The sequence below is a fragment of the Anthonomus grandis genome, chromosome 15 (genome assembly GCF_022605725.1).
Source record: "Anthonomus grandis grandis chromosome 15, icAntGran1.3, whole genome shotgun sequence".
NCBI classification, from domain to species: Eukaryota; Metazoa; Arthropoda; class Insecta; order Coleoptera; family Curculionidae; genus Anthonomus; species Anthonomus grandis.
In genome coordinates this window covers 5,380,154-5,396,711 of record NC_065560.1, presented here as the reverse complement: position 1 = coordinate 5,396,711, position 16,558 = coordinate 5,380,154, and the positions used below count along the sequence as shown (strand labels likewise).

At 31.8% G+C, this 16,558-nt stretch overlaps 1 protein-coding gene and 1 long non-coding RNA gene across 8 annotated transcripts in view; one reads left to right on the top strand and one right to left on the bottom strand.

The window, feature by feature from the left end:
- The window catches only part of LOC126744996 (uncharacterized), a 431,319-nt gene that overhangs the window by 96,462 nt on the left and 318,299 nt on the right, over positions 1–16,558 (bottom strand). The gene's annotated exons all lie outside the window — the stretch shown is intronic.
- The window catches only part of LOC126744986 (pumilio homolog 2-like), a 335,676-nt gene that overhangs the window by 82,208 nt on the left and 236,910 nt on the right, over positions 1–16,558 (top strand). For all 7 annotated transcript variants that reach the window (XM_050452611.1, XM_050452614.1, XM_050452613.1 and 4 more), the window contains 2 exons: positions 1,603–1,727; positions 6,884–7,098. In XM_050452611.1, coding sequence (XP_050308568.1) covers positions 1,603–1,727; positions 6,884–7,098 — 340 coding nt within the window. The remainder of the gene's footprint in view (positions 1–1,602; positions 1,728–6,883; positions 7,099–16,558) is intronic.

Below are 16,558 nucleotides of genomic sequence, written 5' to 3'. Positions count from 1 at the left end.
TAAAAAAAAATTATACAAATTTAAAAAGGTAGAAGAATATAAAGTTTATTGTAAAATTGTACAAACCAGTGTATAATAATTATTAAATATTAATTAAAATTTTAATTATTTAAAAAAATTGTAATGCGACCCTGTCTTAACTGTCATTCACAGTTTGAATTAATGACAACTGACAGTTAACGTGTCTTTTATCTGTCACTGGTCAACATAACGTTGTTGAAAAACCGACAGGGTTGTACTTGGAGTTTGACATTTCAATTATTAAAAAAACATATTTATTCATAATTAGAAGTAAAAATCGAGAATTTTACAGGTGGAACAACTTAATAAAAAAAAATTTCAATACTTTAAGCAAATTTTCCCATGAGAAGTGACAGGTAATTGTTAAAGAAAAATAATTTTTTTGCTTAGTCGATTTTTCAGTTAGTCAAAGATAAGATAAAAATTATTCAATTTCCGGGTAGAAATTGGAAAGAGAAAATGGGAATTGACGCCCTCAGTGACTCACTTCAGGAAAATTGAAAAAAATAGAACTGTTGTATTTTTATTCATCTTCTAATGCCTGGAACAAAACAAATTATGTATGGTTCAACTGCCTGGAAGACAAAAATTTTAAATTCCATCACTTAAAAGATTCATCTTACTGATAGATATTGGAATTTCTCTTTACAAGAGGTCATTAATTGGTGTCTTCCGAATAGACCAAGTCAACTATATTGTCTCTTAAAATACCTTCTAAATTAACAGATGAACCCGATTTCAAATAAAACGTAACAATTTCATTAAGTAACCATTGTGAAATTTGATATAATCCGCATTGACAAGATGATGTAACAATGGTAACCTGAACCCAAGGTTTTTTTTTTAAGTTTCATATAAGTGAAGTACGTTTTAGCAACCCAGCATTGAATATCAAGGTTTCCCTTACCAAACCGACGAAATAATTAGTTACAAATTTTATTCATGATCCCATTTTAGTCGACTTATGCTGGTCGTAGCGAAAAGTTTTTCTTTAAATATTTAATGGAATAGTAACTATATATGTTGTAACGTAACAGACAGTTTCATAAAAATTACATGCCTAGAAGCAGGTAATCATAATGGAACCGTATTATAGGAAGTATGAGTAACTAACAATTTTTTCGTTTGATGGACCTTCTTTCGTTTTTACATTTGCTATCATAGAATGTGAAATAAATGTAATTTAAATGTTTGATTAGATCTCAGTTCAACTTTGGACCTTAAAGATTAAATATAAAGGAGAAAAAAGTGGTCGAGGTGAAAAATGTGCTCGAAGGGCATTGATTTGTGCTCGAACTCCTAACACGGGCACCCGATAATTCATTTCGCCTCCCCAACGTGAATTATGACCTCCGAAACCATTTGTTATCGGTTTTAGAAACTTTTAGTTCGGCTACCGGGTTAAATTTGTCAATATTCTGATAAAGTATGTGCTCGGTCCGTTACAATCCATAAATCACTAAACCGATAAATTCGAAAATTAAAATCTTAGTATTGGAATTTATAAAACGATATTCAACGAGTTAGTCGTTTCTCTTTTTAAACATCGAGCAAATGATTTTACGTAATCTGATGTTGCAGGTGATCATGCTGTTACGTCATTGGCTATGGGTGCTCGCAGAGGTTTTCCCGGAGCTGGAGGTGACCCTGGTGGCATCCTTTCTCCTAGAGGATCAGACGGACCTGGTGGATTAGGAGTTAAAATGGTAAAATATATTTATTTTAAAATTTTAGATTTAAATGAAAGTCTAATAGGACGTATTAAAAACACGCTCTATTTGTCAAGGAATATCAAAAGTGACCGTTTACACCAAGGCTCGTGGTGATTCTGTCTTTTTGTCAACGATATCGAATCCCGCTGACGCAAGACCCTATCGAATTACCACTTGGACTTGTCTCTGTTTATATAACAAATCTTAAGATAATTTGAATGACATAGAATATACAAACTAATTTATAATATATTTTAACTGAACAATTTGTATTACTCTTGCCTGCAGAATTAATACTTATGGCTTACTGAGTTTAGCTTTATAATTGCAAAGAGAGACACAAAAATAATTCCTTAAAACAAGGAACAAAGTTCTCTTGTATATTTAAATTTTAATTTAATGAAGTTGACTTAAGTCACTATCCTCAAAACAATTTTTTACATTTCATTATTTAAATGGATTAATTCTTTTAAAATTATTTATAGAAATAAAGAAATAGCATGAATTCATAAACGCCTGTTTTAATTCATTTTATATGACAGTTTTTCAAACAGTTGTTACAGTATATACAGGAGCCACAAAAAAGTATGTAAGTATGCTGATGGTGTTGAAATTGTTCAAAAAAATCGTTTTTTTTCCTCTGTATTAAAAACGCTTTAAGTGTCTTAAATGCATTTTTTAGGTTTTAAATGATAGGTGGTGAGGCAATGTTTTGAGGAATTGCAGGTAATTTAACTTGTCCAGGAACGGACTTGAACACATGTTCGTTAAATTTTATATAAAAAAACAGGTGCGCCACTGTTTTTTAAAGGATTTCTTTCTGAATATCTTGTTCGTTTTTAACAAAACACAGCTCCTGAATTTTTGCGCTCCGACGTACCGTTTTGGCGCAAAAAAATCAAATCCATACCAGAGTTCTTTATTTTATTATTTCCCGAAAATTTACCTCTTTGAAGTACTTAGAGACAAAATTTAACCCACCTAATATACAACTCTACATGTATGTTGGAGTAAAATTTAACCCACCTACAATTGTTTTTATCCCAGTAATGTACGTCGGTTTATTTATTAAACCGTAGGATCTTTATAATGAAATTGAGAATATTGAAAATTCGGACACTGAATTTGTAGGCATTCCATCAAATATCGACTCGGATAATGATAGTCGTAATGGAAATGATGTAGACGAGCCAGAAATCACAAATAATTTATCAGAACCGGATAATATGGTAATATCATCATCTGATGAAGAACTGGAGGAATGGGACCCCGAAGACCTTATTCCACTGAGCGAATTAAAAACATTATTCAAAATGCAGTGGATTAAGAATAATAAAACGGTTCCACCTGTCCAATTTATGGAATATTCAGGACTAGCCCAAGTCATGGGTGACACCATATAATATTTTTAAACTTCTGATTTCAGACAAAATTGTCGAACATATGGTGTTTCAAACAAACCTCTACGCAGAGCAAACTTTTCACAATTACGGCAAAAGTTATAAGCCCACCGATAGTGTAGAAATGCGTACATTTATTGGTATAAACTTACTAATGGGTAACAAAAAGCTGCCGTCATATCGGGATTACTGGAGTACAGATCCAATTTTACATGATCCCTATATTAGTAGACTAATAACTGTCCATCGCTTTGGTCTGCATCCTCACGAATTTTTATCAGTGGATCTATCAGTGAGTCTATGATAAAGTTTAAAGGCTGATCTACGATCAAATAATACATGCCTGCAAAGCCAGTAAAGAGAGGCTATAAAGTGTGGATGATAGCTGACAGCACTGGATATTGCTGGGATTTTGAAATATATTGTGGCAAAACCGGTCCTGTTGCAGAAAAATGTTTGGGTACCAAAGTAGTGCTTCAGATGGCACAAAATTTAAAACACAGGTATCATAAAATTTTCTTTGATAACTTTTTTACAAATGTAGCCCTAATGAATCAACTGTATCAAGAAATGTTATATGCGTGTGTTACTGTTAGACATACCAGAAAAAATATGCCCCGATTTCTGGAAGATAAAGCAATGCACAGAGCTGACTGTGACTGGTACGTGAGTTCTACAGGACTTTCAGCATTTAAATGGCGCGATAAAAGAACGGTTCACCTTCTTTCAAATTATCACAACCCAGATGACAAAACTGAGGTCAAAAGGAAAGCGAAAGACGGCAGTGTAGAAAACATACCTTGCCCAATAGCGCTGACTGATTACAATAAACATAATATGAACTCAGTAGATAAATTTGACCAAATGAGGGCAGTTTACGGCCTCGACCGAAAAAGCAAAAAATGGTGGCCTAGTCTAGTCATGTTTTTCTTTATTGATGCTGCTGTTGTTAATGCTTACGTGCTTTACAAGTTATCTGAAGGGCCTAAAATGAACATGAAAGAATTTCGTTTGAATATTATAGAACATCTAGTTGCTGACAAATTGGTAACATCATTACAGGGTACCGAAAAACCATTACCAACTCCCATCAAAAAAAGGAAACCTTCCCAACCAGAAACGATTAGACTTACTCAAAGTACACATCAGCCAGTACGAACCAGTAGACGAAGATGTGCAGTCTGTATTTTCAAGGAATTTGACATACACACAAACTGTACCTACAACGTGTGTCAAGTTCCCCTATGTTTGAGAAAGAACAAGTCTTGTTTTCAGTCCTACCATACAAAATAACTTTAGGCAGTGGTATGGTGGGTCAAAATATGTACCATGGGTTTTTTAAAGAAAAAAGTAAAAAAATTGATATTTCTTAATGTTATGTTTTATTTTAGAGTACCTTGAATTAGTTTTTATGTTTTTTTGTTATAAAGAAGAATAATTTTTTTTTGTACCACCTGGGTAAATTTTTACCATTTTTTCTGTACCTCAAACAGTTGAGCCAATTTTTCATGGTAATCTCCATAAAATAAATATTAATAATAATAATTAGAAAGTCTGTACATGTTTTTGTTATGTTTAGTGTCGGTGCATACCTACTATCGCATTTTTACGCTATTGCAGTCACTTTTATTAGGAGATCGGATCGAAAGTCAATTTTTGCAGAAGATCGAGACACCATACCCAATTGCAAATATTATTGACAAGGCGTTAACAAGAGAAAAAATGAATGACAGTAATTAAACAAAAGTAAAAAAATTAAAGCAACAATAAGTGGAACACCTGTAACCAACAGAGAAGACCTAGAGTTGTGGTGCCTGCGGTCTTTCTGAGAAACGATCCAGGGGTCTTTGAGTCAACATTTGTAACAACAACATATTGTTTCAATTTTTTTTTATTATTATATTGTTCTTTTTAAGTTGTTTTTTTAATTTTCTTGTATGGATTTTATATTTTTGCACGAAAACGGTGCGTCGGAGCGCAAAAATGCAAGGGATGTGTTTTATTGAAAACGAACAAAATAATTTCGAGAAAATTTTTTTTCAGAAAAAAACTGTGACGTATTTTTTTTTTTTTTTATAAAAAAATTGACATAAATGTGCTGCAAATCCGTTCCTGGACAGGTCAAATCACCTGCAATCTCTCGAAAAGTGTGCCTCACCACCTATCATTTAAAACCTCAGTATTTCATTCAAATCGCTTTAAGCGTTTTTAATATAGAGGAAAAAAATCGATTTTTTTAAAAAAATTTCAACACCCTGTATTTTGGAACGGGCGCACTTCCGACCATCGATGTCCTATTTCAAACTATTTTTGGCCCAAACTATAGAACCTTTAAAACGAGAGACCAGGTACTTGGTCCAGTACTTAAAGAAGAAGTTTTTATAACCACAATCAGTTTTATTGTACAATTTGAGTACTACCTATATACTACGTTAGATATAATTTTTTTGTTAAAATGAAAAAATTAACTTGGACATTTCCTCCTGCTTAACATTTTATAAAATGATGCTTAGAACATTGAAAGGTTAGAATTAGCATTGTCGTGGAACGGGCAGTTTGTTTGCTTATGCAGAAAAAAAAGGTGACCTTAAACTACAAAATACGAGCCAAACAGTACGAAACTATAAAAATATTTAAAGCATTTACATTTTCAATTTATCAATGTTATATTTATTGACTTAATCCACGTAATAATAAAAATCCTTACCGGGCTAATATTCAGCCTCTCGACGGTTTATTTACATATGCTCTTTGATCTTAGCGGCATAGTCCGGGCTCTTAAGAATTTTTCTGAGCTTTATACTTAACGCACTTTATTGAAGTATTATTTTATTTGTTTCTAAGCTTAATATGTCACAACACGCGGTCCCTTTTAAAGACCCATGGAACAGTTGAGGAGTAACTTTTCAAAACGAATATTTCTTGTTTTCGTTCATTTTAAACCTGCATAATAAGGTGCTTTTATAGATACTGATCGATCCTTTGGTAAATAGTTCTAATTGAAATCAAAACCAACAAACTCCAGGCGAGAAAAAGCCAATAAATAGTTGGACATAACGCTTTTTGAACCATTACTGTGGATATAATGCGTTTTGTTGTGGCCGATATGTGACATAATGCTCTATGTTGTAAAGATTAAATAGGGAATAAAAAAAGATAAAACCCAGCTGAGCAGTTTTTTCACTTAATACAAAATAAAACCAAGATATAAAAAACAATTTTAATAGAAAAACTTCTTAAGAAAAAATCTAGCTTGGAGCAATTTTTTTTGTCGCTTTGAGCAATTGTACGTACTTTTGTCGCAATTTTTACTCTAATTCTTGGCTATTTTCTCCTACAGAAACGCTCCGATCGAGGTTTTCCATCATAAAAACAACAAACACATTAATACATCAACAACTATTGGCAGAATTTAAAAAATCAAATGACTTACACGATGTCGTCATGCGAATTGGCCAAATATCGTAATGCGTTTTGATGTATCAGATCTCGCGAATATAATGCTATTTGATTTATTCTGAGTTAATACGTATATAGAAGAGGTCAAAATAAATAAAAAACCGCAATAAACTGAATTTTGTCCTCGAGTGGACATAATGCGCTTTGATAAATTCCTCCTCAGAAATGTTTAGAATTTTCTACATTGTATTTGATGATCAAACACCTCGTATATACAGCTAGAAACATAAAGTACTTAATGTATCAAACTTTTGTGTTGTTCAACTGACATAACATAAATATTTTCAAAAGGTGGAATACGTATTGGGCACATCACCGACCGGCGATAAAGGGGGCCAAACAGTACCCGGAGGACTGGAACCCCGAATGAGAGTGTTACATTTAGACGACAAAGACCTGTCCAAGGATAAAGGGAGTCAGCAGAGCCCCAAAGAAGAACAGGGGGGCGTAAACGGCCAAGTCATGCAACAACAAGTTAATGGCCAGGAGGACGATAAGGGATTTAAGTAAGTTTAATTACAGTTTTTAACAATTTTATTATTTTTCACCCCTGCCAATAATAAGCCATATCGTCGAGGATTGAAAGGCAACATGTCGAGTTTGTACGTTATCCTCTTACGTGTTGTAGTTAGATCCCCTTACGTATATCAATTATTTAGAAAATCAATGTTTGGGTGACGGCCATGTGTACATCGCTATGGGGAAATCGCGCTCTACCCCTTTACGCCCCTTACGCCTCACCCTTGCCTGTCTGTATATGATACTTTACACCCCTCTCGTACTGAATGGGGAATCTCCATTTTCTGGCTGGAAATTCTCTGAGGAGGGTGAGCAGAGGATGTGATAAAGAGTTAATTAATTTTTATTGAAATTTATTTCTAAATTTAATTTAAGACTTCTTCAATTAGCAGCAGCTTTATTTGACCAAAAAATTCTTGAATATTTTCTTTAAAATAAATATCTTTATTTATTTATTTATTGCAAGATTTCCGGGAAACCCCATTTTTACAAAAAAAACAGAATAACCCTGCTAAGCCTAAAGTACAACAAAAAGTAAATAAATAGTCCTGGAAACAACATGATAAGATATGTCTTAATTTATCAGTTGACTCACATTAAACAATATGACTAATAGTGCTAGATAAAGGTCTTCTGAAGCTATACATTGACATAATAAAAACATTTATTTTCTGACTAATAGAATTGAACAGTTTAAGAGATCTATTTTCTATAATTTGTCGATTGATATATGAAAAATAGATTTGAGGACGCAGGGATCGATTTGGAAAGTTTAAACAAATTTGAGATTTTCCATAAATTCTCAAAACTTAATATATTTATATGCCATAAATCTCAAAAATTTGTGCTGCACTCTTTCCATCATAGTAAAGTGACCTAGTACATAGGCTTTTTATGACAGATGGAGAGAAATCTTCACAATTCCTCATCACTAGACCCAACATCTTCATACTTTTGAGAAATTGCTGAAACATGCTCGTTAAAATATAGATAATCTTTTATCAAAAATAAATACCAAGATCCCTTACAGAAGAGGAGTATGATAAATTAGTTTTATTAAGGTTGTATTGAGTTGATATCCTGCATTTGTTGCGATAGAAACTAATAAAACGGCATTCAAAAGCAAACTGTTTTCTTAAGTCCACAACCACAGAGAATTCAAATCTGTCATGCATCAGAATTAGTTCAAATAGTTTTGAAGTTTTTACAGTCATCAGGGAATAGTAGTTAAATAACTTAGTAACTCAATTGATAAATAACAGGGAGCATAATGAGAAATTTGAGGTACCCCAGATGTTACAGGGAAGAAATTGGAAACCGAGTTATTGATTTTTGTGGATTTTAAGAAAACTCTCCACTCAGACCAAAAGGCTCTCTGAACAACTAAAAACCTTAAGTTATCTAAAAGAACCCTAAAGTTTACCCTTGGCGAAATCTGTCTACCTGACAGCTCTGCTCTAAGGCATCTAACAGAGCTATTTTATCAGTGGCAAGGTTATCTGTAGCAGAATGGTTTCTTCAAAACTCAACCTGTCAAACAATTAAGCAAGTGCAGACTGAATACTCTCCTCTATAATTATTCACATCATCTGCTTCCCCAGACTGGTATGATGAAACTATGCTTCCATGATTCTGGAAGTATACCAGAATTGATTGATATGATATGTGGAGGTTTAGTGATGGTTTATAAGAAATATATTTGAAATATTATCAGGTCCTAGAGTAGTTTTATTAAGCAGTTTTTGAAGTTTGTTAAACACTTCTGATAATGATAGGTTATTAAGCAAAATATATCTATGATCTGAAACTTGGTAGTTGGGAACAGCACGATCCAAGTTTGTATAAACACCTGAAAAATGCCTGGCAACTAAATATCTTTGAGGTATTTGTTATATTATGGGGAACGTGTTTATAAATCTTACAAGCATTGCTAAATAATATGTCTTGCTTATGTATATTATATACATAGGATAATTGGTTTAATATAAATACTTATATAAGTATATAAATACTTATTTTAAGAATGTAAACTCCTCAGTCATTGTAGGGATTTTATTCTCTCTATAAGTGAATACATTTAAAACTAATTATCCTGGTCGCATGTTTCTAAATAAGAAATACCCTTGAAGCTAGAGGACTCAATCCCCAGTTCCGAAGATCATATAGCATGTAGGAACTAAAATTGGCACAAGATAATTTTTTTCCGATGAATACAATAAATCTCAATAAATTATCATGTTATGAAAGGTATTAGTAAACTATGGATTTCATGTAGAGCAGACCTTTGAGGATGCTAATGTTTTATTCAGACAGCCTTTGAATTAAGGTCCACAAAACACTACCATTTTGATCATGAGTGATTTTATGCTCTGAAAAACTTATGTTGCATACTCCATTCTTTTGGACTTTTTCAGGCTCCAGTAAATCTTTATTTAAATTAATGTAAATCTCTTCAAAACACACATCATATTGGGTAGTCTCTTTTAGGCATTTTAGCGTTAATTATTCGATGAAGGGATGTACCCATTATTCTCAATTACACTCTTGTTTGTTATCTGAACTTATTCTCATGTGACAACCAATAGTATCCAAACAGCCCATTACTTGTCAACTCACACCGGAAGTGAATTTAAATTTGTTTAAGTAAATAAAAGTTTATTAAACCCAACAAACTAAAACAAGTGTTATAAAGCAGATAAGATAAAGATCGGTACTAAACCTATGTACCCGATTCCGGTCTGATTGTTATATTAATATAAATAAATAATATTTCTGAGAAAAACATTCAAATATGTAAATATATAAGAGTGTAATCTGCGGTAACGTGATTTCGCTCGAATTAATTAATATTCAGATGAGGAGACAAAGCACGACTGGGGTTTTTCGTGCTATAACTTTTTATTGCTGCAGGGTCGTTTTTATGTCATCATCCCCGTTTAATCTTTATGATTTAAATAAATAAACTTTTTATATAACAAAATAGTACTGTTATTTAAGGACAATATCTAGTATACTTCTCATATAAATAAGTTCTATATTCGAAGTAAAATATACCATGGGACCTATTGACTTGTTTTTTTTTTTGCAAAAAAGAGCTGATAGTGAATTCGCCTATGGCTTTCAAAATCTTTTTAGTATTACTGAAGGAAGTAAAAGCCAGAGACTTATTGAATGTGCTAGAGAAGTTAGTGTAGATTATGTCTACTTTAGCTTCTAGAGCATGAACTCATATGCCGCTTTGTAATAATTGAAAAAGAAAATCTCGATTTTTCTCAAAAACTATTAATTTAAAAAAAAATTATCGATGCATACATTTTATTTTATTGACCTGCCAGTCTTTAAATCACGCCTCCGTCTCTAAATACAAAGAAAGCAAACACCAGAGTGATTGATTTGTCTCTAAAACTCTTGATTTTTCAGATATCTTTATATTTAGCAAAATGTTTAATCAACATTCTAGGACTTCCTTGCCGAGGTACATGTACCTAGTTAGTTCTCGGACAAGACAGTATTGAGAGATTGCTCCAAAAGCCTCCGCTCTGCCACTTGCTGATGCGTTTTTATGTAGTGACTTCCTTTCCTAGTGAAAACCAAGTGAAATGGTTTTATTTCAGGCACCGTCCATCGTCAATTAACTTTCTATTATTTCTATGTTAACCAAAACAGGTATATTCACGGTAATAGGCGTTCCATCTTAATCTACATAAATACTTCTTTGGTGGGAAGCCCCCATAATAGAACACTGAAAGGTCGATTGAATGTTGCGCCCTTTGAATATCGACGAGTAGTACTAATCAGAATCGAAAATGAGTTTGTGTCGTCAAATTTGATAATGGCGCCAAATTTTAATTTTGGTCTACTATACCGTACGCTGTAATAGGAAACGCATGGAAAAGTATTAAATAGGGACTCTTTTTTTGTCTTCATATTAAAAAAAGTCCTCTGCTTATTACTTTTCCAATTCGCGTACTATAACTTCTGAATGATCCATATATCTCCTACAAGATAATAAGTAGGTATGCCTTTTAGAAATTAAACAAAACATATTCAGGAAATGTATTACTAACAATTTACAAGTAAAATAATAAAAAAATTAACAGTTATATATGCTTGTTAAAACATTAAGTGAAGTTTAAAATTTCGTCCAAATTTCACAATGTATAAACTTACCAACTTAATTAGGAACTTTATTGTATGAAGAACAAAGTCTGTAAAATAAATTTCTACAGGATATTTCAAAAGGTTATAATAAATGTACACTTCTACTTGTTTTACCAGAAATGATCACATATCAGGCCTGAGACTGAGAAGCAAAAAGTCTAATGTCAATAATTTTTGTAAAATGTCTTAAATCTGTAATAACAATATCAAGCTCAGAGGCATAAATATTAAAATAATCAGACATTCTATATATTGGTTGGTTCTTGTATATATTTATTTTAGGACAATCAAGATGAAAATTTTTTCTTTGTCTGGTATTACCAACATTAATGAAGAATGACAACATTGCCATGATCTGAGGAGCAAATAAGATTGATATTTGTCAAAATTTTATAAATGTACACTAGGGATGTTTTAATGCGCCGATTTTCTAGGGATGATCATCATATAAATGTTTTATTTTAATTTTTTGCCTTATTTGTCTGTACTTATCCCATTAAAATCTAAATTTGTTTAAAAACCTTTCCTTGGTTTTGATCATTTTAAGGATCTCGCCATTGCACCATACAGGAAAGGTCTTTTCCACTTGGGTTGACTTAGTAACACACTCTTTGAAATTTTCATTCATTATGCTATAAAATTCCTTCACAGCATTTATACACATTATCCCAATTTCATGCAAATTCCAAAATTATTATTGATATTTACTTTATTTGAAACAACAGGATGATGCCTATCAATAGGCAGCAATGGGTCATCATTAATGTTTACTAAAGAGCTCTGTAAATGAGAGCTAACAATAACTAGATCTAGTAGCACATTATAAATATTGCGTACCTTATTAATTTGTGTAAAATTAGTTTTGCATCGAGTTCGTTAAAATAATTTCAACTTCTGATTTTTTTTAATGCCGGATTTCATGGTTAATATCATTCAATGTATAAAATAATACTGACTACAGTTTATCAATAATTTAAAACTAAAATTATACTTTGAAATGATCAAGGAATAAAAAAATATACAAAACTGTTATATGCCTTGCAGTTTGCTATGTTGCAAATACATGCTCTACAATTATTATAATGAATATGAGGGATTTGCTATTATTGAAATCACTCATATAATAATTTGATTATTGAAATAATGAGATAATTTCCATAACTAGTTATAAAATAAAAAATAAATAAAAAAAGGTGGCACCAAAAAATCACCACAGCCCTTTAATATATAACCAGGCAAACCATCAGAACCAATAGATCAGTTTTCTTTAAGTTTTTTAATGGAATCTCTATCTTCTTCATACAGAAAATTTCCTTCAACAAGAGTATGCTTTGAAAGGAACTTTACACTGATGCAAAAGTAATTCATTTTCAAAAACTGAGCCAAAATATGTTGTAAAGATATTAGCAATATTTTTTGTGCCAAATATGGACATATCCCTATAGGATACCTGAGATGGAAAATCAGACTCTTTTCTTTGATTATGAACATGGGACCAGCAAAACCTGGGATCCCTAAATAAACCTGCTTCTACTCTACTTAAATGATCATCATATAAATGTTTTATTTTCATATTTTATATATATCCCACTAAAAGCTTATTTTTCATTTTCTAAATTTGTTTAAAAACCTTTTCTTAGTTTTGATCATTTTAATGATCACGCCATTGCACCATACAGGAAAGGTCTTTCCCACTTGGGTTGACTTAGTAACACACTCTTCAAAAATTTCATTCATTATGCTATAAAACTCCTTCACAGCATTTATACACATTATCCCAATTAAATTTTGTATTGTTGACTTGTTTACATTCTTCAAAATTATTATTGATATTTACTTCAATTGAAAGAACATGCCTATCAATAGGCAACAATGGGTCATCATTAATGTTTACTAAAGAGCTCTGTAAATGGGAACTAACAATAACCAGATCTAGTAGTACATTATAAATATTACGTTCCTTATTAATTTGTGTAATTTCAACTACTGATTTTTTTTAAAGCCGGATTTCACGGTGAATATCATTCACTGTATAAAATAATACTGACTACCGTTTATCAATAATTTAAAACTAAAATTATCAACAACGAAATGATCAAAGAACAAAAAAAATATACAAAACTGTTATATGCCTTGCAATTTGCTATGTTGCAAATACACGCTCTACAATTATTATAATGAATATGAGTGATTTGCTATAATTGAAATCACTCATAATTCGATTATCTAAATAATGCGATTTTTTCCATGACTAGTTATAAAATTAAAATAAATGCAATTTTGACTCGAGTCTGTCACTAATCGATGATGATAATATGGGTGCAAAGTGTCCCGTCTACAACACCCGTCGGTGGTGGCTGACCCGGCTCTAAACAACCGATTTATTTGCAAACAAGCTGCGATTCTCTCCCTGCTGCGGGTCTGCGACTTTAATTTTCCGCACATCTACACGGGAGCCCGGTTCGGTTCGGTTCAAGGTCTCCCGTCTACCTTGGATCAAGTCAATGACACAAGCTGCGAGACGAGCCGTATACGTTGTTGCCGTGTGTTATTACGAAAATTTCCGCAGGTTTTTTTTAGTTAAGTCTCTTACAATTGACTTATTTAAGTGGTGTACAGGGTTAAGTTTTAACGACAGTTGTTTAGTAATAAATTGAAAATTACATGTTAATAAATCATAGTTTGGCATTAAACTACACGGAAAAAAAACTCCACTATAACTAAGACTAATAATCTTGACTGAAGATAAGCTTAGATTTATATATCCGCAATGACAACTTATTTTATTCCAGAAAACGTATTGCAAAAATTACATTTTATTTAAATATTAGTCTTTGTTTTAGTATAGCAATACTCGGCAGAACATGTAAAATATATAAAAAAAAATAATAAGTTAATGATACTTTATCTTATTTACTTGGATTAAACGAAATTTGAATGGATGGATGGGTAATAACAGTAAGGAAAAGGGAGAAAAGGAGGGTAAAAGTAGGGAAAGTGAGGGTTAGGAAAAGGGTACAAGGGAACCGATGGAAGGAGGGAGACTTACTATAGAGGTGACGGCTCAGGGGATCTTCTCAAAGGGAAGCCGACTAGCACTAATCACTTTGGTAGAGTGGCGTGGATTCCACAGGAGTTCAATAAAATATAAGCTCCCAGATGGATAAGAAAATCCCGATGACCAAGAAAACTACTGAAAGCCCTATACCTATAAACCTGAAAGAAAATCTCACAAGGAAGAACAGACACGGAGATTTACAAATACAATTAATTATATTGACCCTTAATATTATGTACAAGTGTTATGGTGTAATTAATACTGTACTTGAAAGAGATAGATTAACAATAAAATAAATATTAATCCTTTACTTTGGCTATTAAATAACAGCTTTAGTGTGAGAGCACCTTAAAACTCATGGGCTCACACCAAAAGTCCCTTGTCTAACTTAGAAAGTTAGATTATCTTTCAAAAATCAAAATAAACATAAAAGAAAAGCTTTAGTTCTGAGATACATTCAAGTGAATCTATATTAAAAGAAAAGTTAATTATTATGTCTATATCAAGGGTAAAATCTCATATTCTGTTGTTTGGGGCTAAAAGTTCGCGTGAGTACTTTCGAAATAGGCCTATTTATCCAGTTTACAAGGAGATCTATACGGTCTATTTCAATGAAATAACTAATATACACCTAATTATTATGAAACTATTCAAAACAACAGTGTAGTAGTGAAATCTAATAATAAAAATGATAACAATGTAATTTTGAGGTTGGTATTTAATATAATATACTACAGTAAAGCTAATAAATGTTGATAGGACTTTGGTTTACCGGTTAGGTGGTTTACTGACTGCATGGTTCACTATAAATTACAAGCATTGATCAAACCTGGCTCCAAGAGGGCTGCATGATTGAGATGGAGGACCTGGGTGAATCGGTTTAACAGTGAATGTCTATGTATGTTGTGGACGTTATTGGAGTAGATGAGTGGAGATTTCTATTTCTTACAATAGTGCATGAAAACCAGGGCAGAAAAAAAAAAGCCTGAAAGTGGAAGAATACTCAAATTGAGGAATCGCCAATAGAGTAAGTAGATACATATAAGCATTGATGATGTTGAATATGTAGAGTATCCTGAACCAAGATGCCAAATGAAAATATTAGGACTTACCAATGAAATTGGCCTTTTCTCAGGAATACAAAACTGGACACTTAAACAAAGAACCTTGAAAAAGTTGGGATTTAACTACACCACTTATAATCCTGAACTATTGCAGTATGGCATTTAGTATCCACAAACTAAAATACCCAAAAGGTGAGTTTTCAACTTTTCATTGGAGTAAAACGGGCAAAAATACCAAGAACTCAACCTTCTTCAAAGGCTTGTTCTTCAAAACTCCTAGAGGTCAAAGATTTTCGCGCCAAAAATGGTTTTAGTAGGGATATAGGAGAATGAATATTATGATAAATAATTTGAGCTTTTAGAAAATTATTGATATCAAAAATAGAATTAATACTGAAATGATAACTGTTTATTTTATTAACTTTAGCACCAGAATAACTTAGAAATTGCCTCTTAAAGTTTTATAATCCAGCTATGCTTTCGCTGACATTTTGGATTTATTTTATTTTCTTATTCTTTATGTATCTGAAGAAAATAAACCAATGGATAAAAGCTTTATTTAAGAATAGTAATCTTTTGATACAATTTTTTACTTTTATTGTTAGTTAAAAGTCACTAAACTTGAAATGAGTATAGCTTATACTTTATTAATAATGTGCTATTCTTAAGTAGGATGTAACTATAATTTTGAATTTGAAATACGCATCTTCAAACAAAACGCTAGGGTTTTTATTACAAGGAATAGTATATTTTAATAATAAAAATATAAAATTTGCTGTATCATCAAAGTTGAAAAATGCGATATAATTTAAGAAAACTATAGGTACTTTCGCCTACTAGCTAATTTTCAATAGATTAATTAATGAATTAGGTTAGGCAAAAATAAACTCAAATTTTATGGCATTCATTTAAGTTGTTTTGTCAACCAGTCATTAATACAAATGATAACGTTAGCCTTAATTTATAATTTAGGTAATTTGTTTAATTATAATTTAATTTGACCCTATAATTTGCTCTCCCTTTGTACATTAATGTAATAACATGTAGGTCAAGCTTTTTATTTCGTTATGTAATAAAAACATATAAAAACGTATATATTTTTATATAGTAGGTATACCGTATAATATATGTGAACTGAATAATTCATAACAAAAAAAATGTTAT